Source organism: Rhea pennata, chromosome 1 (genome assembly GCF_028389875.1).
Source record: "Rhea pennata isolate bPtePen1 chromosome 1, bPtePen1.pri, whole genome shotgun sequence".
Classification (NCBI taxonomy): domain Eukaryota; kingdom Metazoa; phylum Chordata; class Aves; order Rheiformes; family Rheidae; genus Rhea; species Rhea pennata.
Window position 1 is genome coordinate 120369972 of NC_084663.1, and position 26190 is coordinate 120396161.

The 26190-nt window shown below is 37.4% G+C and overlaps 1 protein-coding gene across 3 annotated transcripts in view; it reads right to left on the bottom strand.

Moving 5' to 3' along the window:
- The window catches only part of DSCAM (DS cell adhesion molecule), a 384026-nt gene that overhangs the window by 100365 nt on the left and 257471 nt on the right, over positions 1-26190 (bottom strand). For all 3 annotated transcript variants that reach the window (XM_062573710.1, XM_062573727.1, XM_062573718.1), the window contains exons 10-13: positions 12698-12894; positions 9446-9542; positions 7920-8048; positions 1541-1708 (exon numbers count right to left, since the gene is read on the bottom strand). In XM_062573710.1, coding sequence (XP_062429694.1) covers positions 1541-1708; positions 7920-8048; positions 9446-9542; positions 12698-12894 — 591 coding nt within the window. The remainder of the gene's footprint in view (positions 1-1540; positions 1709-7919; positions 8049-9445; positions 9543-12697; positions 12895-26190) is intronic.

Consider the following 26190-nt stretch of genomic DNA (forward strand, 5'->3'; position numbering starts at 1 on the left):
GCAAGCAAGGAATATTCCAAGCATGGGTGAGTAAGAGAGGCTGAGTGAGTAGATCCAAGATCCACCCCACTACTTTGATTATGCACAAGGAACAATGGGCATGCTGGGGATATAGATGATTCAGTCTGGGAGAATGGATAATCTGTTTATTCTAGTGATTTCATATTTTCATTGAACAAACAAGGAGAAAAACTCTGATCAAATGATAAGTATTTTGCAAACAAATGATTCACCCTTAATAAAGCTGTTCAATGAAGGCTTATAAAAAATGTGAATTCTCCTTACTCCATCCCTCCTACTGTGATGAAAAAACACATGTGGTGAAAAAAAAATGCAGCTCATGTTGTCTCCTCTTTATTCTGCTTTGCACTGGACTGAAAATTTAGGTGTTTAAAGTCTAGGCCAACATGGATCTTCAAAAAAAAAATGTAGAATTTTCACTGCCAGGACACTGTCATCCAGATACCTGCATTATACTTTTCCTCCCAAAAATGTAAATCTCCAAAGAGGGATTAATGACTTCACATAAGAAAATAGGAAAAAAAAAATTATCAATATAAAAAATGTGATTTCAATGAGCAGGTTCCTGTATGGTCACGATTTTTCAAAGAAACTCCACCCAGTTTCAGTGGGCTAATGATATTAAATCTGACTGGGTTACTTTGAAATGTACAGCTATATGGATAGTTAATTACAAAATATATCTGGGGGAAGTATTTAACAGCCACTCAACATTTTCATTCTTAATTGCTAACACAGAGAGAGCTGCAGCCCTCCTCCTTTCACCTATGCTTTCACCAACCTCTTGTTTAGTGTCACATGAAACATCCAGGACTTGTGGCATGGTAGCATGCAGGAGGCTGTGCAGCCTTTATCCCTGCTGCCACATCTGCTTGCCCTGAGAAATAAAGATAAGAAGGCACTGAAGACAGTAATTAAAGTGTACAAAAGAGTGGCTCCAGCCATTAATGTGAAAATTCTGGCACAACCCTCCTGCTACAGAAACCTGTAACGATGATGTAGAAGACTACATGGAAACCAAAAATATGTGGCTGACTCTAATTAATGACAGCCAATTGACTTACAGGGTAATCAGAAAACTAAATGTTGCATGGTTTGGGGGGTGGGATAGTCAACAGAAGATTTGATTGACATAGATCAATGGTCTCAAATGGGGGCAGATTAAGTTAGTTACTTACATTAATACTTGGGCATCTAAAGAAAGCCACAAGACCCACAGGGGTCTTGTGGCTAGAAATAAGATGTTGTTGATTAAAATGCCTAATTGTAAGTATACGTGTGCAGTTTCCAGCAGTCCAGGAAAATTTGGGGAATAATGTCTTTGACCACTAGATGCCACTGAACAGCTTTAATTACAGGCCTGCATCATGAAGTTGCAAAAGTTACAAAGTTTCCTTGGAATACTTTAGCATTTTCATTGATGGAACTGCAGCAACATAAGCAGCATTTCAAGCAGGGATTCCATGTGTCAAGCATGCTAATTCCTTGTCAGATTCAGACACTGCAAAACTGGAAATACCTGCTTCGTCGGTAGTGATGGTGAGCTCATTGCTGGCCTCACTCTTGCCAATGCGATTCTTGGCATACATGCGAATGTTGTAAGTTGAGGAAGGGTGGAGGTCAATGATAGTGGCTTGGTTTAGCTGGGGGGAAACATCTTTGGTTCTCTGAACAGAATCCCAAGAGTCTATTTATAAGATTAGAACAAGACAGACAAATAAAAAACAACATTAGTGTTGCTAATGCAAATATTTTTTTATTAAAGCACCCCATAGAAAAGGATACTACCTTTGTAGAGCTAGCCCAAAGCTCACTGAGCTACAAGCAAATCGACAAATCACTTTTCTTAACAGCACTCCTGACTGCTCAAAATGTAGTCTGTTAAGCATACGATCTCAGCCCAGGGGTCATCAATGATTCTGAGAGAATTGCTGCTCCTCTGCCTTTTTTGAGAGGGATGGTGAGCATGGGAAATTTTCCCCAGCTTTGTGCATGTGTGTGTTTGTTTCTTCTTACTGTTACCTCGGAACAATTGTGAAAAAGGCGTGAGTTGCTGCCCCAAAAGAACTCTCACTCTGGGAGTGCGCTGGTTAATCTCATAGGAAAGGGTGGACAGGAAGTTCATAAACATGAATTAGCAGCAACAAGACAGCAAGTTTGACCCGAAACTCCAGGAGCTCACATGCAGGGCACTGTGGGAGCGCTGGCAGAGCCCCTGCTGGACACAAACTTGGAAAGCTTTGCTGGCTTGAACCTGAGGCTCAGCACCTGCCAGATCTGATGCTATTTCCCTGACTCATGTTAGGATACAGGAGCAGTTTAACATGAGAGGACATAAGGATCCTTTTAGTTGTTTGTATATATTTGTAAATGGAGGAGCACATTGTTATTTTCCAGGTATCACTCATCTGCCCATTACATTAAAAAAAAAAAAAAACAAAACTTCCAGACATATAATAGAAAAAGGGATGAAAACTGGCTATATACAAATCTCTCATAAACCCATACATAACCTCTCCTTTTCATAGTAATATTCAATCACTGCAAGATAATAATAGCATCTATATGTTTAAAGCATCTTGATATCTCTTATGAGTTGCCATCCATCATCTCTTCCTTGGTGCATCCTAGCTTCCTCCTTTAACCTCTGCAGCATTTTATGGGGGATGTCGCTGGGGGCTCTACTGTAATGTTTTACAGCATGGGATCATGGAAATTTCAGTAGAAAAAAGACTAGTTTAAAAATAGAAAGCTCACTGAGCTACAAAATATTTGCAGATACTGTTTAAATCTTTTTATAAGTAGCTTGTTAAAAGATGTGCAGGCTGCCAGAATGACATCTGCTTGACTGGTAACAGGACCTTTCTTCGTTTCTCTGTATGGCTCAATTTTCCCAGAAAACCTTTAGGAATCAAATGTACTTGAATTTATTTTCCCTTTGTAAATGACTTTGCCACAACTCCCTTTGCATGAGTTCTGTCAGACATTCTAAAGGAGTTGTCTCCGTGCAATCCTGGTAGAATATGCTTTCTTAAACTTTACAAATTTCTCAAATGTGCTGATGGTCACGTGTTGCCAATGTCCGACATTAGAATAAATGCTGGTTGACACTCTCCTTTAAAATATGTCAGTTGAAAAGTGCCATAATACACCACTTGCTCTTTTAGTTGGTCACACCTGGGATTTCTCAAAGCCAAAAGCTTCACAGTATAGAAGAAAACTCCCACAATATACTAAAGCAAGAAGATTTCAGACAATATTTGATCTAAAAGAATTACACAAAAACGAGATGTTCTCTATAGATATTGCTGGCAAATTTTACTTCTCTGCAGATCCTAGGAAATGGGAGAACCTGTAGGGAGGTGACAAATCAGGTCTGGGATGTAGTGGTGCCCAGAAGCTCTCCTCAGCTGTCAAGAAAGACCTAGATCTAGCTGACATGTGGCAAAGCAAGCAGAAGCCAGGAAAAGATTTAGGAAACACTGAACCCACTCAGCAAAGCTGCAGTAGTCTCAACTGCAGCAGTGGGAGTATCACTGATTATTTTTATTTCTGTAGCGCTGGGGAATCTCTACCAAAATCAGCCTCACTGTGTTAAACCTTATACAAATACAGAAGAGCACAGAGTCTATTCCAATGTACCAGGCCAACCATAAAAAACTTTAAAAAAGACTCATTTGGTATGAAGAATGAGCAAAATTTCTCTTGATATGGACGATAATTTTCTTTACGATAATCCATATATTAACAAACTGTTTTTACTTGCTTGTTTGAAACACTGACCTGACAGTAATCTTTATTATGTGTTAACTGCCGAAACCAAGTAAACATATCTGAAAAATCCTTGTGATTCTTAGTCCATTAAATAATGATATATCATGAAGGAGAGAGATTAAAACTCACAATCTTACGCACTAAACGTAGTCATAAATTTATGACTAAGAAATAGATTTCAGGAGTATATTTTGATACATGTTTTTGAAGGAGAAAATAAGCCAACAAAAGTGATCTCCCCAAAACTGAGCCACTCCAGAGAAATAAATCAATTTCCATCTGATTTTTTTTTCAATGGGGATAAGAGAAATTGTTAATTTTTCTTGAGAAAAATTAACATTAACAAAATTGACCTTATCATGAAGGTAACAGGAGTTCACCTGTTAGCACACAGAAGTACAAAACACAGTCCTCTTGTCTTCTGATTGGGACCTAAACTGTTTCTTCCTAAACTTTCCCTAGTGACTTCAGAATGAAAAGGATGGAGAGCATAAGGAGAGACCTAGATATTATTCCTTTCTTCAGACCTCTTTGTACACCTCAGATGGAAAAGCCTGTTGACTACACATCACTGGTTCCTATGAATGGCCAGGTCTGTGTGCCACAGGTACATTTCTATACAGACAGGAATTACAACTAAGCACGGAAATGGCCTGAAAGGCTGAGCTCCCACTATTCATATTGTTCCTGCTGGGCAACTAGACCCTGCAAATCTCATCTACACATGCAATAGGCAACCCCGATGCTTCTTCTAGAGGCAACCAAGTGTGTTTTTTTTTGGTCTGATGGCACTGCAGGGATAGATGGGATAGATGACAGCAGTCAACTACAGCAAAGGGGCTGCCCATACATAGATATATGTTCATTTGAACAGTCTCTGAAATAATAGAAAATTTTTGCAGTTTTCCTTCTTGAGAAGGCTAGGTGGTGTATCAAGCTCCAAAGCCATTTCTGAATCCTCAGAGTAAGCAACATAGTTAGACAGAGAATTTACTATTAGACCAAGCCTAGAAAGCTGCCCATTAACATGAACCTGTGATTGTTTTAAACAACAGAAATTTCAAATCTGGAGAACCTCTGAGACAGTGCATGAATGGGATGTTTACTATAGGGTAATAAATAGGTTGAAACATTCTTGTTTCTCAAACATTTGAAGCTATTTTGACCACAGAGCAGAAAGCAGTGAGTTTGGCTGGTCTTTGAGATGAGTTGGGTTCAGCAAGGCCAAGAGAGACGTTCACTGGAAGAAACATAGGCTTCATCCTTTGTTCATATGGGATTCATCCTGAACAGTGCTTCACAATGCCTGTGCTTCCCAGTCTTGTTCATCGTGTCTCAATTTTTAATACCCAGTACGTGCCTTGTCCAGAAACATGCTCATAGTGAAATAATAGCAAAGTTAACAAAAAAAGTTAAAAATGTTACACTAGACCAAAATTGAGTAATTACTGCTCTTTAAATTAGAACGTGAAATTCCCTTAAGAACCACAGAGTCAGAAAAGAATAATACGTACATTCATACTGGAAATAACATATATGACCTTACATGTGGAAATAGTGGAAATAGTATCCTCAAGTGTTTCTGTGAGCTATCATTTAATGCAGGAATATAAGAAGAGCAGGCAAAAGGATCATTTATTCAATGATCAAGTCACTGAATCTTTCCTACACAATCATCAGGACCCATATGGATCACCATGACCAGTTGGCGTATCTTCTAGTAATATTAAATACTCTTTTAAAAAATCTGATTCTCACTGAACACAATTACAATATTACACAATATTACAGTTTTACTTTGGCCTTAGGAGGGCATCGCCTGTGCTTACCATCTGGAGTGTGAATGTTTTGCCTAAGTTACCTTTTGTCCCTTTCAATATCTGAAAACTTCAGTGACAAACATTCTTGATTCCCTTTTCTCCAGTCTAACTTCCCCTAACTACCCTATGCAAGTTCTTTAGTAACTGTCTTTGCTCATTCTCTCTTCTTTGTGATACAATTATGGTAAAAAAAAGTGTGCAAAAATTCAAATAACTGATCCTAGTTTCTCATAACATTCAGCCTCAGATTCTGAAAAACAATGTTTCTTTTGTTTGCAGTCAGACAAGAATAATTTGTTCTTTATAGGACATGATCTCCAGTATTTGTCTTCCTGTACAGCTAAAGAAGTATTTTTCCTACTCCAAATCTGCCAGTCACTATTTTTTATTTCTTTCAATTTTTTGAACCTTTTTCATTATGTTGTGTCCTGATATTTTCATTCAATCTGAAGGTGTCTCATATGCTATCTTACTATTGATTTATCATGCAATATTATGGAGATGTAATTTTACAATACAAGTTCAGAATGATTACCTTAATCTCTGCCTGCATTCAGTATTATCACTTGAGAACACTGAACTAAATCTAAAAAAGATATTTTAGAGCTCTGAAGTCCCTTAGAGCTCTAAAGTCCCCTTCCAGCACTCCTCCAATCTTAGAGCAAAATAAAGCAGCTAAATCTTCCTTGACAGAGGTTATGATGACTTATATGCTTTCTTCAAAAGCATAAGCACTGTTTTAGGGTCAGAAAGTAGCCTATCATGCAAGAATGACTTTCAAAATAGGTTCTGGAGCCACTGGGTGGTTGTCAAGAAAGGAAAAGGCTGAAAGAGAAAACAAAGAGACGTTCTTGCCTAGTCCGTATCTCCAATGATGTGATTTCTGGCCAGAGGCTCAACAGAGAATTTTACCTTTAATCTTTCAGGTATCATGTTCACTTATACGTTACCGTTGTCATTTAAAAAGCTAATGCAAAAAGGTGATGAATGAGTTAAAATTCTTGAGTACATTCTATCTAATAACAAAAACAAAACACTATTTTTGCCTAACAATTAAAGTGAAAAGCAAATACACCAAGTAGACAAATGAAGAACAGGAAAGATGTGTAACAGTAGAACATATATATATATATATATATATATATATATATATATATAATTTAATTTGGTAAATTTTATAATTTTATAAACAAGTACATTCTTACGTTGCAGAATTAAAGTGAGACAGCTATAAAAATACTATAGCTAGTTTCATCAACCGAAGGCTTTCACTGATAATCTCCCATAGAGCACACCAATTCGTGGACTATGTCCCTTTACAAACAGTGTAACAAACTCCTACATAAAGCAATACAAATGATTTCTCAGTGCCTTTTAAAATCATGTTTAAAATATGAAAACATTATTCAATTGTAATTTCTTTTCTAAGCTCTTTTCAAACCATGGTTCAAGGACAGTGCTTATGTATTTCATTTTCAGTATGATCTTATGTCACAAATGTAGTTCAACCATGCAACTAGAATGTTTTTAAATTTCAATGGACAGTAGAAATTTCTGGGCTTAAGAAATACCTTGAAATATCTTTTAGAATACCTTTAGAACCTCAAGAACATACAACTACCTAATTCAGGAAAATATTATTGTGCCTTGGCTTTACGTATTAGATGTTCATTGACTAGATGGTGAGCCAGCAGAAAAATATCTGCTTGCATTGGCCTACCAATATGTGCCAATGGTCTTTTCCCTTGGAGTCTTTCCAATGCATTACTCAAAATTCATGGTGCTTCAGCAAATTACCACACAGATTTCTTTGTCTAGAACTTCTTGTGACTACTGTTTTGGCTCCTAACTTTCTGCGGAAGATGCCATGTACTCTAATACCAATAGAAAAGAACTTCTAAAAATATACCCTACAGAAAAAAAGATAATTTGTGGAGACAGCTACTCTTCTATAGAAAAAAAAAGAAAATGAAAAGAAAAAATTAAAAATGAGAAAAATGTAAAAACAGAACAAAGAACCAGCTAGCAAAATCATCAAAACAACTATAATATGGAACAGTTCACTCTACAACCAAATGTGTCCTTGCAAGCATCTCAAGTAAAAGGGAAAACAGCGATTGTGAAACATAAAATCGTTACCTCAAAAATACCCCAACAAATGAAGACAAATCGTACTGTGAGATATTAAATAAACCGTGGTAAAAATTTTCATCAGGCAGTTTCTTTTACAATAGAAGTTCCATGATAAATGACTAGGAGAGAGTTATGAGATGGCAATTACTTCAGAGGAAGATTATTTCTTACCCGACTTGTTCTTGCATTCAATATCGTAGCCTGTGATTGGGCTATTTCCATCAAATCCCATGGTCCATCTGAGGGCAATACTACGTGCTCTCACCTCTCGGATTTCTATTTCAGGAGGGTCGGGGGGCTCTGAATAAACACACACATTCAGTTTTAGTCAAAAGAAAGCCCATACTGCTAATAAGATACATTAATGAGCATGGCACGGACGTGGCTTACTGATAGTAAGCTCTCATGCCGTTTTCTCCAGTCACTCATTAATATCCAGTGCCATTTAATCACCCATTGAAGTCACTTTCAAACTAAGAGCTACTCATGTAATCTTGTATGACTAACTTCCCTTTAATCTTCATATATGCAACATACAGTTGCATTTGCTTAAAAGCACTCCAGATGATTGGTGTACTCACGCTAGGGGAGATTTTTGCCATGAACGCTACATTGTACTGAAATGCAACAATGGTAGAAATATAAAGACTGAACTTCCAAGAGCTAAATTTGGTGGGAGGAGGGAGTAAGCATTCTATCTCTTTGTGTATGCATATAAAAAAAGAAGAGTTGGAAAGTTTTAATTACCCTAAGGCCTCTTTATGCCTCTAGAAAATTAAAGAGGTAAATAAATAGCATTTATACCACTTTAAATTGTCAGCTTAAATGAGCACTGGTGTAATTAAGAACCTGAGAATGTCACCAAACTCCACCTGAATTTTTTGACAGGGCTGCTTTAGGCACTCGCTGAAAGCTGCGGTTTTGTGAAATCGAGGGAGGAGAGAAAGAATTTTGCAAGTCCTAGAAATTTGTTATGTGCATGCTCAAAGGCATACAAGCACTGGAACAAGCGTCACGTAGAAATAAGCAGTGGCCAGTGGCTGAGTCCTGCCTCTGCTCTGCATCTCAAATACTGTCATCTCATTTGGGAGCTCCCAAATTTGCTGCTGTTTGCCTGAGTGAAACCCTGAGGGAGGAGAACCCCAGCCCCAGCTAACAGAGGCTCCTAGAGTTTGGACTGAACAAGCATGTTACAATTTACGTTGACTGATTAACCTTGAAATACTTTGTTTATAGATACAGTGCAGGTTTAATATTTCTCTAGAAAAAAGAAGGTCAGATTGCTTTTGCTTTATTTTGGACTTTGGTTTTAAGCACATTCATTCTTTAAAAACAAATGCAATCTCTTCCCTTCTCCCTAAATAAAACCTGCTTCCCTTCATCTCCACTGTTCCTACTAAAGAGATTACTGTTAAGTCTGTTTAGTAGACTGTCAGTTAGTATGTTTAAGAAAAACTCTCCTTATTCATTTGTACAGTACTAGAGAGACTCTGGAGATTATTCTTCATTTTGATTTAATTCATGATGCTGGAAAATGAGCGATTGAGAATCTCAATGCAGCTTCTCATTTCTTTGACAACTAGGAACAAGTTTACTTAGGGTCTAGAACCTCCCTCCCCCAACAGATTTCTGAGCATGGCATACACTTACTGTACTACAATAGCTGTGTTTTTTTCCTTATGTTGTCCTCTTCCTACCTTGCACAGTGAGCTGAATTATTCCGCGATCCTCCCCATAAGAATTGATGGCATGGCAGGAAAAGAAGCCAGAATCTTCACGCACAGTTGGCAAAATCTATAGGTGGTTTGAAAAGAAGTGATTGATTGAACAGCAGGCAGAGAAAATAAACAAATGGCTTTTCTGTATGGTGCAAGAAAAATTACACTAACTGCTTTACTTGACAGTAGTAAACAGACATCGCATGTTATACACATAACTACACAAAGTCTACATAGTAAAACATCCAAACTACAGAGATTATCAAGACTGGAAACACCTGGGTTGAGGAAGCAGGCTACATGTGTAGTCAGGAGCTGGAGCACCACCTATTCCTGCAGTTTCTCATTAGGAACCTTGTTTCCAGTTACTCGGAACTTTGCCAAGTATTTAACAGTTGGCTGAAATTTCCATACAACATGGTGCCCCTGCTGCCTCCAAATTTTTCCAGCTATTTCTGAAAATAATTCAAATGGTGGAAGTCTGTGTGGAGGAAATAAAGGTTCAAACACTGGTGATGAACCCTGTAGTATTCAGTACGATGCCTCATAATAAAATTTTGTGCTTTTTCTTTTCAATTTGCTATTTAATAACATAGAAATTAAGGCACAGTTTTTAAGTACATGGTCATAATGATATTTTTCTACAGGACCACTGCTTCATTCACTGTACAAAAGGGAGAGGGATTTTTTAAAAGAGCAGATATTCAAAATATAGTTTTCCTCTCATCGTTCAGTGTGCTGCTCCACACTTTATTTACTACACACAGTTCAAACTGTGCCCTGAAGACAGACTTATTCATTTCCTCATATCTTTTTCTGTGGCACTCACTCACCTATGCAATACTCATTTCAGAAACATTACTGAATTTATTTTCATAAACCCTGCCATCATGAGGAATATTACCACCATTTCGTATGGGGAATTAAGGAACCAGACATATGAGAACGTTAGTGGCTGCTTGACAAGTTGCCACATGTTAGCTGAGCCATGGTAACTCTGCGTGCGCTTTAGTCCTCAGCAAATGCAAGGTTATATGAGCATAACTCATTCCCCACTGGCTAAGATAAATAGATTTATTTCCCACTTGCCCCAAGCTACAAGCATATTGGAGAGGTGCCATCTGAGATGTGGTAACCTGTCAAGCTGTGGTAAGTTACACACAATGCTGAGCTGTAGGATAGAAAGAGTAAGACAAAAAAATCCAGAGCCCAGTTTGATACATCTAAGGCCTCTTTCCCCCTCTCAGAGTCCTTAGTAATAAATAGCATTTCATGTTTCATAATATAACTTCCATTGAGTTAAGCTGCAGCTATGAGGGCTTAGTACTTCTGCAAATCAGACCCCAAGGGCTCAAGGCAAGTACCTAGAAAACAAAGAACACACAATTATTGGCCACCTGTGAAAAGTTTGGTTTCAATGATCAACCTTGTATCACACAGTGTCTTTCATTACTCAACCCTAATTCAACTCCAGAGAAATTCCAAGTCATGCCTGACTGAGGCAGGGGTCCTGCAGAAAAAATAAAAGCTGAGTATACAACTAAAGATTACATTATCATGCACACATGCTTGAATTAAAAGCTTAAGAGACAGCCTTAATCCTAGTATTTTCTAGTTTTTTGAGCACTTTCTCTCTCAAAAGTCCAAGTTTTTATATGTAACTCACATATGGATGTAGAATTCCACTACTGTATTCAACTGCTTTAAAACATAGTTCTCTGAGCAGGCCTCCAGCCTTCCAAACAGAAATACTATTGTGCATACACTATCTTATGAAAGTCAGTAAGACGGCTGAGGGCAGAGAGGTCTAGGGGTTTATCCTACAACTAAATATTATTCATAACACAAACATGCTAGTATGCAAAAATTCACCTGTAGAACCTATCCTTCCTCTGAGAAGTCAATGACAAAGCTCTCATAGGAAGTGAAAATAAATTTTTACTGGATATCAGCCAACACAATTTTGGGCTAGTGAAGAAAGGCATATACTTTAGGATTTACATTACAACATATAGACAGAATTGCCACAGAGACAGAGATTTATCTCTCTAAGCCTGGTAAAAGCATATTTTTAGAGTGTGAATGAAAAATGGAAACCAAGATTTCTGAGTGAGAATTCATGTGATTTTTTGTTTTAAGTTCTTTTAGATTTCCTAAAGGCACATGCAGACATATAAAGGAGCAGACTGGTAACCTGTTCTTATCGACAAATTTTAGATTTAAGCGGAAAAGGCTGCATTTTCCTATAGGGGGAGCAACATCATAGCGTCATTCATTTGAGGTGAAACGAGAACAGCACAAACTTCTTGGGCTTCCATAGTGTCTGGAGGGTACTGAAGTGCCCCAAATAGCAATGCCACTCACGTAGCACCTCAATCTAATCCATGTCAGCCACTTAGGAGTTAACTTAACCCCATACATTGATTTGCCAGGCAAATCATGACTCATGACTGTCACACCACCAGAGCACTGCCTGTCACAGAAGCAAGAGTGAAGATGCAGGCTATGACCACCTGCCAGCTGGCTAAGGGACTTCTGCTACAATATAAGGTGTTTTGAATACAAGTGGCTGCTGTAGATATACTATTTATGTGTCTACAAGTGCCCTTTCCTTATACTTTACTTTGAATCTAGTGACTAATTTGACTTTATAAAACGGTCTGCATATGGCTCACAAGCACCAGTGAAAGGGAGGGAGGGAAAGTACTTTAAAATATGGCACTTTTCCGTCAAAATTGCTTACTGATTTTGATACAGTAAAGCCTGACTCACAGCTCACCTACAGGTGTTCACTCAACCATTATCAGTGGCATACTCAAAACTGAGCCATGCTACCCCAGCAATGATGGCCAAGGTATGAGACAAAGTGAAACGGTGGAGGGGACGAGAGGAAGGCTCACTTGCTGCCTCTGGGGCATGGGAAGGTGCAGATGGTGAGTGCTTTTTGTGGGAGGGAGATGCAGAGGTTTCCTCTACCTCCTCTTGGTGGCAAGAGCAGTAAGCCCAACTCTCCAGGGCTGCGCAGCAGTAGTGGGGCTCTGGCTTCCTGCCACCTCCAAAGCCCGCTCTGGTAGATAAGCACCACTTCACCAAAGCCATGTCCTGGCCTGGGCTGCACACATTGATGCTGGGGTCAGGAAACCTAGGCAGAGATGGTTGGACCCCTAACTGAAACCAAACCATGCCACGCTCATACACCTAGCTGAGTCGTGGATCACTCTGTCTTCTTACCTGCAGAGTAGAGATCACTTCATCTCCAACTTCCTTGGTGGAAACAAGATAACGGGACATTTCAGGGTTAATGATGCGATCCTCTTTTTCCCAGCGGACTATGATGGGTTTCTCTCCATGGGCTGTGCAGCTCATTTCCTTCTTTTGACCCTGTGTTGCCAAGGTGGTGTTTGGATAGGAAGTTATCATAGCTGGGACTAGAAACAGACAAAACAACAAAGATCATTTTTCAGTGAGATACCTACTCGGACAGAGGGCCAGCCTTCAAGTCTGGAACTAATTCAGTCTGCCCCTATTTGACCAGATAGCTAAAAATGTGAGAAATAAATATATTTTCATTTTTATCTCAGAGAATCTTCTTAAAAGTGAGGATGGGCCTCAAGGGGAACTTAGCAGCAAGAAGCCAGGACCAGGCTGCGTAGCTATAGAAGCAGAAGGTGCAAATCCTGGCTCCGTTTGCTTTGATGCACACAGTACAACTTTTAACATAAATAAAATATGCACAGACACATAAAGGTACTATATGCAACAAACATTCAGCTATGGGATCAGTAAGGAACCGATTGACATTTTTTATTCTTTCTGATGAGCTAATCATCAGATCATATATTCATCAGATACATACACAAAGCTAACAGAAAGTGCTTTTACCTGTTTTATTTGTTGACAGATATATGCTCTACCACTGTGTACAATAGTAGTGGCCTATCAAAATGAAGGTCCATTAAACTAGAAGCTGTACAAAATTAAAAGAAAGACTATGCACCAAACAGCTCACTGTGCTGAGCTTGGTGAGCATACAATTAAACTGTACTGAACTGAACATATAATTAAATTGACAATAAACATAGCTTAATTTGTGTTTAAAATATCAGTAAGTAGGTGCAGAACACTTTGATTGTAATTGTCAATCACTTTATTAATTATTCAAGATTAAAAATATTTAAAATTTGAAAAAAGCCCTCTCTTACTAACAAGAATTGTCTGAGAAGCCAAGTATTTTCATATTTTATCATGAAAATTTTCTGAAAAGAGAAATAAAAACTTCTCATATTATTTTATTGCAAAAAACCAGAAACCTGGCATTTTTGGTGTCCTCAGTAGTCAGACTTTTCCCTTGCTACATGATTTGTCCACCAATGAATAGTTCCTGGGAAGAATCAAAGTGTTAAGTCTATCTCAGTTATGATCACTTCCCTGCTTGGGAAAATCTGGAAAGTACAGAAGTGCTCTCTTCTGAGCTGAATCAATCCACTCCTTTCGAAGCATATGAGGTGGCAATAAAGAGTTCCTTCACTAAGCTTTTACACTCCAGGGCTGCCTCCTGCAATCGTCCCATTCTCCTCATTTTTATGCATGAGCACTTGCCTCTTCTTATCAGAACGACTTACTCATTCCATTTGAACTTCTCTGGGCCTCAATTTTCAAAAGATGACATTGGCACAGAACCTGGTTTGAGGCCTTCTCAGTATTTTCTCCTGCAGAGATTGCATCTATTGCTATTGGACAGCAAAAAAATCCTTATTTAAATGAATTACTATAATTGCAATTTTGAAATGTTAATGTTTGGTGGCATGACCTTTTCACATGTCAGAGCTATTGATGCTTGGATATGACAATATGTCAGGATGCAGCCTTTTCTGTTCAAAGGATTCCTGAACCATAACAAACTGATTTGAAAAATAACTGGGCTGGGGAGCTGTGGGTTAGATTTACGAATGGAATCTAATTACAGAAAGAATTCTTAGAAAGGTCTTGTGTGAGACATGAAGCTCTTTAAGCACTGATATGCATTAGTGACAATGTAAGTCTTGTTTAACTATTTGGATATTAGATAATGATTAGTTTTGTCAAAGGGAAGTATTCAAAGAGAAGAAATGATGAATAACAGGAATAGAAAATTAGGATGAGTCAGATTCCAACTTCTAGAAAATGAAAATTGGTTCAGCTTTATTCGGAGTCTTTCCAGGTACTGGTGGCTGAAATCTTTCCAGCCTCCCAAGTCACCTAATTGTCTCTTTAACTGCAGTCCTCTTTCCCATTAGTATCTCCTATTTCAAATTTTCTTTCACCCTCTAGTGACAGAGAGAGCATGTGTTTAGTCCACCCAGGAGCTAAAGGACAGCATGTGCTTCCCTATGAGGTGCTCAACCAGTCTGGGTGCACATGCCTCCAGGCTGGAGGGCTCAGCAGTCAAAGCACGTGAGCCTAGCAGCTGGGATGTCTACCCTCCTCCTGCTTCGCTGTGCATCAGCACATAGTGGGCATCCACATACAACAAGAAGTCTGGATTTGAATTTAAATCCCACAGATCTCAAGAAGTCTGTCTCAGAGACTCCCTCCCAGTTTTCACTGTCCTAACAAATATCTGCCAGGAGTCCCCTGATGGGTAATACTGCCAAATCAAGCATCTTGCTTCCCTTCTAAAAAGCAAGTGCTAGTTTATAAAGCTCACATTTTCCAATAAACTTTCTTAATAAGAGCAATATAAAATTGTGTAAAGAAAGATGACTTTATTCTGCAGATATCTTTATCCCTGCTTATCCTTTCTTTCCTCTCACATAATCTTCCACACTGATTCCCTATTGCCATAGCAATGCCTCGCAGCTAAATATTTCCTCTTTCTCCAGAGCTGATTCTTTACTCTTCACAATTTATCTGCAATTATTCTAAACCATAAGCTCTTCTTTTTATCTTCCTTTATGTCATAAGCTTTTTGGTAACAAAGCCACATTCCCAATGATATTTTAGAGACTCTATTTCTTCATCCTCTATCTTTAATCAAATTACTGATGCAAATAGCTGAGTTAAATAACCTGGCTCTTTACTGACAAAATAACCTGGAAAACTGTATATAAACTGAATATATACCACATATATACAAGATGTTCTCTTGGGATGTCCTCAAGACTCAAATTCAACAAGACACAAGTGAAGGCATTTAGAAGTATATCGAGATCACTCAGATGTCATAAGTGTATGCATCCTCTTATATTCCTTCAAATATGCATTAAATATACACATATATATTAAAATATATAACCTTTATAAATATAAAGGTTAATTTTGTAAGGATGAGTGTGCTGCTGTGCAGGTTCAAGGAACGTATAGCATACTGCTCCAGGATTTAGGAGTAGGCTTCCCTGTCAAACTAATCCACATCTCTTTCCTGTAGAGTTCTCCACATCTTTCTGTGAACTTGTAGTGCTTGACAGTGTTAAAGGCAGCATACTGGATAAAATGGCAGCTACACTTTATAGATTATGGCAATTTCCATTTTCAACGAATGAGTAGTGCTGCCAGCAGCATTAACCTAAGAGATTTCTCTGTTTAAAGTTGGGTTTCCATTTAGAAAGCTCCTTTTCCCAGGTCATCCCATTATTTTCCTCTTTCTTCACGTCAGTCCTGTAGGAAGTAAACCCATTGCTTTATACAATTTTATTAACAACTTCACCCTTAAAAATCAAAGTGCCAAATTCAGTAGTGGAGGTTACTCTTAAGAGTCATGGAACTGATTCAGACAAAATAATATTTCATCATAGTCTTAAGGAAAGCAGAACCTGGATCTTTCCTTAGATTCCATAAAAATTAGTTAATTTGGCTCTTTTCTTGGCAGCTGCTAAATATTTCATCAGGAACTGAGTGCAAACAAAAATTAAAGTACTTTAATTATCTTTATGGAACCAGTCTCATTATTCAAACGAGGGAAGCTTTAATAAGACAGATGAAGCTTGAGCAAACTGAGAGAAATTTTAGAATTCTTTTAGAATAACCCTTCATAAGTTAGTAGTAAATGGTAAATCACCTATGCCAATCTCTAAAAATAATTTGAAGGACATTTGCAAATCTCCCTCTCTGCCTCCTTCCCTCCCTCCCTCCCTCCCTTCCTTCCTTACTTCCTTCTTTCCTTCTTTTCTTCCTGTTTGAGATTACGTAGGGAGCAAGGGGGATAGAATCAATAATTTTTGGCTCATAGATTAAAACTACAGATGGCAAAAAATCAAAAGGTTCTATGTTTTTGAACTTGTAATTAAACACTAAATATCCATGTAGATTCTTAAATAATTCTAGGACTAACTGAAGTTCTCAATACGGTAAAGAACTACTACTGTCTGTAGTCACCAGATGATATTTTCCTAGCAATCTGGCTCTGGTGAGAAGAAAGGAATAGACACCACCCGGCAATAACACTGTTGATGGGGAGAAGCCGCACAATACTGCATAACGTGTTTCAAGCTGTATTAAATTTAACTTGTTGACTGTATCCAAACATTAAAATAGATTTAAATTGCTCTTGAGAAAGAGAGTGGAAAAGATGCAGCACAGAACCCAATGATTTAATGTAATGGAGATAACAAAATATTGTGTGGATTTAAGAGTGTTCTTGATGTCCCTTCAGCTCTCCATGTCTTCACCTCCCTCGGTCTGAAGATGTTGTTTTAGTGTGACTTGACTCCTTGACCAGAACAAATTTGAACTGACCAGTCTGGGGCTGCCTGTACCCACTGTGTAGCAGACATAGCCCCAGTTCTGCAGAGCGGGAAATGCCTGTTGCTATGTGTTCAATTCACCTTGCAGGCATCTAATACCCAAGCTAGGCATCATAGTCTTCCTCACTAGAGAGACAGCAACACTGTCTTTCTTGGTAAGACTGTGACCTGTCTAGCAGGTGAAAATATTGCTCTTAATCCTCATGCGTCCTTATTATTAACTGCTCAAGAGATGCGCCAGACTAGAAAACAGAGAGTACTATGTGTCTCAAAGGCTGAAGTTAGCACGTTACGTATCCCATTTTTAGAAACACAGATTCTTCTCACAGAAATAATAGATATATAATTAACTTATTTCCTTCTGCTTTTCTTTAACTTCTGCTATCCCTAATGGAATAATGAAAACTAGCAAAGCAAATGCTAAAAAATATTTTCTATCAACATTCACTGATTTTGAAAATGAACTCCATGTTTGCACCCTTCTCATGTTCATTTATTGCGAACCTCCTCACAGAAACATTTTTTTAGGATAAATAGTCTAAAGATCAATCTCAAATATTGAAAAATATCATGAAAGTGAATATTGAATGCATATTTTACTGTATTGCTTGGAATTAATAATGGATTTGGTAGGTAAGCAATGCAACTGTCAACTAGAAACAATACTGGATGACTTATGTAAGTAATCAACGTGCTATGAATTTCAGGTTCAAAAAGTAAACGCTTTGAAAGTAATTGCTACCACAGTTCCAAACTAGGGAAAAAATTTCAAACCTATAAACCTGAGACTTTTGAGAAGAGAAGCAAAAACCTGATGAATTACTGCATCAGGCTAAATTATTTACTCTGCTTTAGTCTCAGGAGTCTGCAGTGTATATGAACTGAATTCAGGCAATCTACTGATTAATCTATTGCTGAAAATAGTTTTAAACAAATCAAAAGAGCTTCTACCCCCCCCCGCTCTAAAATGAAAGCTACTAACTCCTTGTACACTTGCATTAATAACCGTTATGTTAACAGATTTCTGTAGAATAGGTAAGGGCTTCATTAGCAGTTTTATTAGCAAGACAGTCTTCTGAAAGCACAGTATTAAAAACAGAACTGCAGTGAAAAGAAAGATTGCACCCAGCAGAAACTTCACTTTTATAAATATATTTAGAGAAGAGTGACATCCATGAGAATTATGGCATATAAATAATAGAAAGTAAACACAAACATGATCAGTCAGTGTCCCAGCTATCTAAATTCACCTTAAAAATCCCATGTTGAAACTTGAGAGTCAGTGGTATGTAAAAACTGCAGATTACCCATGGTAATCTCTGAAAAAAACTTCATTGAAAAAAATCATTGACTGGGAATGAATAAGTATTCTGTACTCTCTAAAATACCATCTCCACTACCTATTCCAGTGGTATAAATGAAGCTACTTTGATTAGAAGTATTATTCAAACACATGTTTCCAAGCTAGAACAGGCCTTGTTTGATGCTCGGCTTTAACAAGAATGACAGTGTCTTGAATACTTGGCAGCTTCACCAGCGCCTCATGATCTGATTGAATATGTCAGAGTAAAGGCTGTGAACATTTAGGGTTCATATCTTATTCACTCAGAAGTGGTTTCAGGTCACATTATGGGAAAAGAAGTTGATTTATTTTGCATGACAACTATGAATTTTAACCAAAAGACACATTAATAAAATAAAAAAGGTCTTTTCTCTCAATTCATAAAGGCAATTCTTTCCCTCTTTCTGAGCTCTTTTCTTGCTTTAGGTTTATGTTTGTACAGTGCAAACTACTGTCTTCAAATGATACACATGAGACCAGCAGCTGCTTACATTTCTCGGTCTTTCTTTTGACTTTGACATGGTTCTGAAATGAATGTGACTTTCTTTTGCATTGCCGTGCAGCTCCAATTCCCATTTTGTCTAACTGAACTTCCTAATAACCAAGAGAAAGAAAATGAAAAATGATAAGCTGACAGCTTTGTTCCCTGCAGTCAGCTACAGTAAAAGCCCATGGAAATTTGTGACAAACTAGGGTAACCCAAATGAGGCACTAGAAAATCAATATTATCAGAGCTTGGCTAATTGACAGTAGGAAAAATAAGTGATCAAAGATCTATAAAAAATATAAATACATTAGCACCTATATATTGTGATTTATTAAGATTTAGGTAAAGATCATCTTCCACAAGAAATTAATGTGATAATATTGTTATTATTACATTGCTGAAAAGTACAGATGTCTAAAAATTAGTATTAGAAATGCATTCCCACAAGGTATAAATTTCTTGGGTCACTTTCTATTCCAAATCAATTACTATTTTTCTTCACCCTGTATAAAAGTCAAGCTGGAAAAAAGGACCGTTATAATAGTTTAAACTAGCAATATATAATTTTAGATATCTCCTTCTATGCTTTGATCTTAAATTGAATTCAGTCTGCCATCAAGACAGCATCAAATTTTAATGCTAAATGAGAGGATTACTGCTATCATAATTGTAAAGTACAGTGCTCTAATTTTCTGTGACTTACCGAACGCAAATCATTGCAAATCAGACACTGTAGAATCATATGGGAGAGTGCTCTTTTTCTTACAGGTTGTTATTCTTTACATTTTCTACTTGTGCCCTTTGATCAAAAATACCCAGATTATTTATATTCTTTTTTTTTTCTTTTTTTTTTAAGTGGTAGAAATTCATTGAAAAACACAATCTTTAATCGGGATATACTTTATGACCCTGCAATTCTCACGGATCTTTTAGATTTTGGAGGCTGTGAAATGACACGTGTAAATGTCCCTCCCAGGGGGAGAGAAGCCAGCACTAATTGAGGTATTGACGTGTTTAAATGAAGCAGAAACACGCCAAGAAGCCCTGGCTACAACAAAAATGAGTATTGGTGAGTGGTGCATGCCGGGACATTAATGTTTTTCATTCGCTGCTCATTCAGGCAAGTAAGTGTACTTTTAAGCAGGGTGACTTGGGTCCGTAACAGCCCAGTTCTGAGCTAAAAAGCCATGAAGTATGATCTGCTGGGGTATAAGAAGCAGAGCTCTGGTAGAACTAGTCTAGTCCAGCCTTTTCAGTGAGAACAGCTTTACTGTTAAGAGAGATGCTGACAGACCAATAGCATCTGATACTCTGAGGATGGGACCAGAACTCAAGCGTATTAGCCTCAGCAAGATATAACTATCTATACGTATTTATGTAGGTATTTGCTATATAAATACATCTACACAGAATATATGTTTTCTGCAATTAATACTAGCTTAAAAGTGCTATTGTACTGTATATACACAAAAAAGATTCACATGAGAAGACAGAACCAGATAGTGGCATTCACCTCTACCTAACTTCAGATGGCTAAAAAATTAGTCATCTTTGGCTAGTCAAACTAGGACTTCTGGAGTAGTCTTTGGAGGTAAACTAGAACTTCCAGGGGGCCATTTATTTTGCCTTGAATATACTGAAGGATGTTTATTGATTATAAATGGAGCATAGAGTGAACAGCTTAGACTTTTACAACTAAGCTGTAGAAGTCTGCCTCAGTCAGATAAATACAACATTAAGGGGTCTAATCTTAAATTCCACAGTCTCTAAACTGAGATTTGGGGTGTAAATATATGTTACTATCTCAGAAAAGACAGGAAAGGAGACTTAACTTACAAGAATAAGACCCTCATAAAAACTCTGATATATTTATTTTAATGGACGTCAATTTGCTTTCCCAGTCAAAATCCTAATATTTGTTCCTTGTCCCACAGACCATCTGGGGATGGTCTGACCATCTGTTGAGTATTTAGCTCCATTTTTTTCTGAAGAAAAACAAACTTGAATTCTAATCTACTCCTCCTTTTATTTTCTTCTACAAGCCCTATTTTCTACTTAGCATGCCAGCAGTTTCTACAAGGAAAAATGTCCCTGAAGTTGGTGAGTGAAAAAGAGAACATTTATAGAAGTGTGGAGAACCCTCTTAAAGACTGCTCACTCTAGAAAAAGCTGATAAGCAATTTCTGTGCTTAATAACTTTATTTTGAATACATATCTGATGGAAGAAAGGAAAATCATACATTAAATTGTTAGCAATAACAAACAGAGAGAGCTTACATAAACACAGTATTTGTAGAGTAATGATCTTCGGTATAAAAATTCTGAGTTACGCATACCCATAAATAAGCAGCAGCTATGACATCAGATCAGGGAGGAAAATTCTCACTAGCTTTGACTAACTGTAAAACTAAGGCCCTAAGTGGGAGGCTTTGTGTGTGCTTTGTAAATTCATTTCTATCATATCTCTCGTTCTATCTGTGGAGCATTTTATCAAGTCTACAGGCTAGGCCTTCAACACACTGAGTATTTGGGGGCTAGTACACTGAACAATTAATAACGCTTCATGACAAGGGAACAGCTGGCCACTTGCGCTCACAGCTAGTATTCCTACATGGTTTTGACCTTTGGCTCCGTATCCAAATGCCTGAGGCCAGGGGCGGTGGATCCAGTTTGAACTAGGGTTATGGCTGTTCTGACTCATTCAGAGGGGTCAGTATCCTCTTCCAGCCATGAACCAGAGAACAGCTACAAAGGAGTAAAAATCCACATTTCACACTGCTGTTCCTATCTACCAAGCCTCCTTCTACGTAATTTGGGTCAAGGGCTGTCTGTGTGCACTTGTTTGTGTGTGTGTGTGTGAGGGAGGGAGAGAGAGAGAGAGAAAAATAGTTTATTTTTCAGGGAGTCAAGCAATCAGGAGATGCATTTTGATAATCAGGAAAAGAAGACAAAACAGTCCTCATCACCTCCTTTCCTTGACCTTCAGCTATCCTATGGATTTTGCTTTTCAATATACTCTTAAAAAAATGTTTCTATTTCTCTGGAGACTGAGTTTACCCCTTGGCAAGGAAAGGTATCATAAATACTAGTGTTTCAGGCAGGCGTAAATTATAGCCATCCATCTCATGAACAAAGCACATGGCAAGGGGCTGGAGGTCACTTGCCTCCCCAGCACCTTCCCACAGCACAAACCTTATAAAGACTTCAGGGGGCTTGGTTTATTTTTTTCCTTTAAAATTCTTTTTCAGTGAATAGGAACTCCCATTCCTCCTTGCACATAAAGATTAAAAAAAAATGAAGAGAAGAGGCCAAAATGGCAGTGATAATGTACCCATTGGCAAAGTAAGAGGAAAATCATGCCTCTGAGCATGGTTTAACATTGTATACAACAGGCATTGGATATCATAGATGAAGTTGCTGGTTACAGGGACAATATGAAAATATTGTAATTTGATTTTTTTAACCAAAAATTTGTCAAACATTTCAGTTTTAATTACAGCCATAAAATACATCAACAAAATCTGTACTTAGATCTAACTTTGCTAACTAAACTATTAAATTAATTATCTTCATACAAAGAGCTTTGCTTTAGAAAAGCCAAGAGTTTTAAAGTGTAAATTTGTTGTCTTTTTTTTAATTATATTACTTCATGAAATAAACAACCAATTACAATGGAATAGTGTGGGTTTATGCACTATATAACAATGTTACTAATTGCTTATAGGGGGGAGGTCTTACGTCCAGGTTTTATTGGGGTGGTCTTGCTCTTTCTATAGAGCATTTCAGGGTTTCCTGTATGTTAATAGGAAGTTTTTCAGCACCATTCCTGTTGGGGTTTGGATTTTCATTTATTTGTCAGAGAACAGCTGATTTATTCAAACCAAAACTTCTTACTGGAATGCTCTAGCTCTGACAAAAAGAATTACTGGAAAAGACATATTATGCTCAGCTTCAATTGCTGAGAAAAAATATGAGAAAAACAGAAATATGAGAAAAATCAGAAAAAGAGACCAGAAGCACTCAGGGTAGGTAATAATGCTAAGATTACTGCCCATTTCAGGATACAACCTTGACCTAAATGGTTCAGCTACTTCTTTGTTCTCTGCTTTTCTAGTATGATAGATATTTAACTATTTATACAAATCTGTGGAAGGTCAACAACAAAAGATTGAAAGAAGACAGAATAAAAGGCTAAAGGCAAAACGCTAAGCAATACTCATCCCACTATAGCTTGTAACTTGGGCATAAAGACACCAGGATGTAAGAATGGCTGAGCAAGGCTTTGGATTTAATTTCTTTGCATTAGAAGTGATTGCTCCAACCACTATTTCTAGGTCCCTGAAAACTGGACAATGATGCCCTGTAGACTGGGAGGTGGGTTAGGCTCAGAGAGGACTGATCAAGGCTTTCATATTCCTAGCTATGAAAGTAGGATGCCCTGAATTTCTTGGCTTCACAACAGGTAACCTGAAAACTGAAAATCGAGGCTTAAATGAGGGCTCTGAGGACTTCCAAACTCCTTGCTATGCAGCTGAGGACCCCTAATCTAGCTGTGGCTTCACACCACAGATGGGATCACCCTCTTACCTCCACAACTACTGGTTCAGCCTTTACTAACATCTTCCTGAGATGTCTGGGAGGATTTCTAGTCAGTCATGACTGAGTCTGGTCCTTCAGAACTGAGTTCCCAGATCTTACTTTATTCATGAAATCTGCTGGTGGGGAGGGAATGGATCGAACTTTTCAAACATTTTTGAGCATTTCTTTTTATTTTTTTTTCTGTTCAAATACCTAACATTTTATTTTTCTGTTCATATCCACATTTGAAATATACAAAGATATGAAAGAAATTATAATTTTTAACAAGCTGTAATTATTACTCCCCTATGATGCAGAAATCTTATGTTTATTTTATTCACTAACAAATGAAACGTCTACCAGCTGTTATACAAGCTTCCCTCCATGCTAATCTGGCTATGCTACAAAACTAGATTGAGAGCACCCAACACTTGTTAGGCACTACTGGTTCTTCATTCACCATAAATCCAAACAGATCTCAAATACCATCTAGGAGGCAAAAGACAGTGTTTTCCATTATCAGCTCCAAAGGCTTTTCCAAAGGCTCCATTCCTTGCATAACCTGACTATTCAGACACATTAAGCCAATGGCTTAACCACTTAGATAAGCCTACCGTTTTTAATTGCAGAATTCTTCTACTAGGCAATATTGATTACCAAATAAAAGCTATTTATCTTACAAAGAAGGTGATATAAGCAGTGAAATACTACCAATTTGGTTTAAAACTCTGTTCTGTGGCTTCACCTGTTCCAGGAGCTAAAAAGGAACATAGCTTTCGCCAAACAAGGTAACACTGCCTCCTAGCTGAAGACAACTGTAAAATTATGAATGCAACAGAAAACAAAGAAATATATATTACAATTTTGAAGCTGTCCAAAAATCAGACCACTATGCTTAGAAAAATATTCAAGTGCAAACTTTGGAAAAAAATCTTTAAAAAATTGAAAATTTATGAAAATCCTCAAAAATGAAACTTTTCTTAGCCAAACATAACACTAGTACAATAACTCAAACTCACAAAATTAAAATCATTTTAGGGGAAATGTTTTTCCTGTTAGTCAGCTAGGAGCACATTCTTGATTCTTTCTTTCTACCTATGAGAAACCGAAAAATTAATTTTGCCAAGTGAAATATAATGCATAATGTCATGGTATGATTGAGTCAGTGGCAAAATGCCTCCTTTCTACAATGGAGTTGAGTTTTCACTAATTTCTGGTCAACTTGTAGTCATCTAGTTTAATGAATTTCCAAAAGGATACATGCCTCTGGGTTTCTTGCTAAGAACAGACTGCATGATTGATGGGCAGAACACAATCTAGCATTGTATCCACATGTACTTCTCCACTGCAAATAACCACTGAAAACCAGCTTCTTTTGGTAGCTGCTTGTAATGAAAGATTTATCATATTACCTCAGATCTCATAAAAAACATCCTGAGACTTTATCTTGAGAAGCTTTTGCACTGCTGTGCTCTGCTAATTGATAGACCATCTGGCTATTCTTTGAAATTTGGCAGGAAAAAGTTTTATTGTTAAAGAAGTGCTACATCTTTGTCCCATAATATTTCATTAAGATTTAGCAGTTAAAAGATGCTGAAAAATAGCATCTCCTTTTCATCAGTGTTGTTACTGGCAAGACAAATAAAATTGATGACTATATCAGCATGATGCCAAAGTAACAACTGAACATGAATGTTCTAAAATGGCTAGGTGTTGCCACTGTCAAAGTAACTGCAACCACAGTACTAAAATGGGACAAGAGCATAATTTCCTATGTTATCTGAACTATATATGTAAGGAAAAGGTAATAAAAGCAGGCAGCTCCCCCACTCCAATTTCTTTTTCTTTCTTTCTTCTTCTTCTTCTTCTTCTTCTTCTTCTTCTTCTTCTTCTTCTTCTTCTTCTTTTTTTTTTCATCGATCCATGATCACATAGCATGTCTTGGGGACACCTTGATGATAACAGTCTCTCTTAATTCGTAGGAAAGAGAAAGGGGATGTATCTAACTAGGCTGCCTTCTCTAAGTCTCCAGATCTAGCAGTTGGCTGGAATAAGAATTTACTCCATCTTCTGTTAGTAGTTAGTCCTGCAACTTGAACGATAGAAGTCTATTTTAAAGATTATGTATTCAGACTACTGATGGCAGATTTTAATAATATCTAATTTTTAAAGTATATATAGAGAATAAGAAAAAAATCAAATTGGATCCATTTTATACAGATTTTGAGATAACTTTTTAAAATGGCAAACTCCAGCACCTAAGATTTCAAAAATTGGAAAAACTGAAACTTCAAAAGCACCTTTAACTCACAGGTTTCAATTTTGTTCTGATTATGTTTCATGATATAGTCTTTAATTACACAAACATTACTCTCCATTTAGTACAGGGGGTACACAGTGCTCAGGGTTTTGCAGTCAGCGAATGATGCTACTTCTCCAACTCCTTCCTCACTTTTGCCAACACACTTGGTTAGAGAACAGTAAACAAATTGAGAAACATAAAGAAAGCAGACTAGTCTTTTGGCTAAGTCTAGTGAATGCCACACAGGATAATTTAATTTTACTCATTTTTTTTTCTGACAAAATTCCAGTTTCC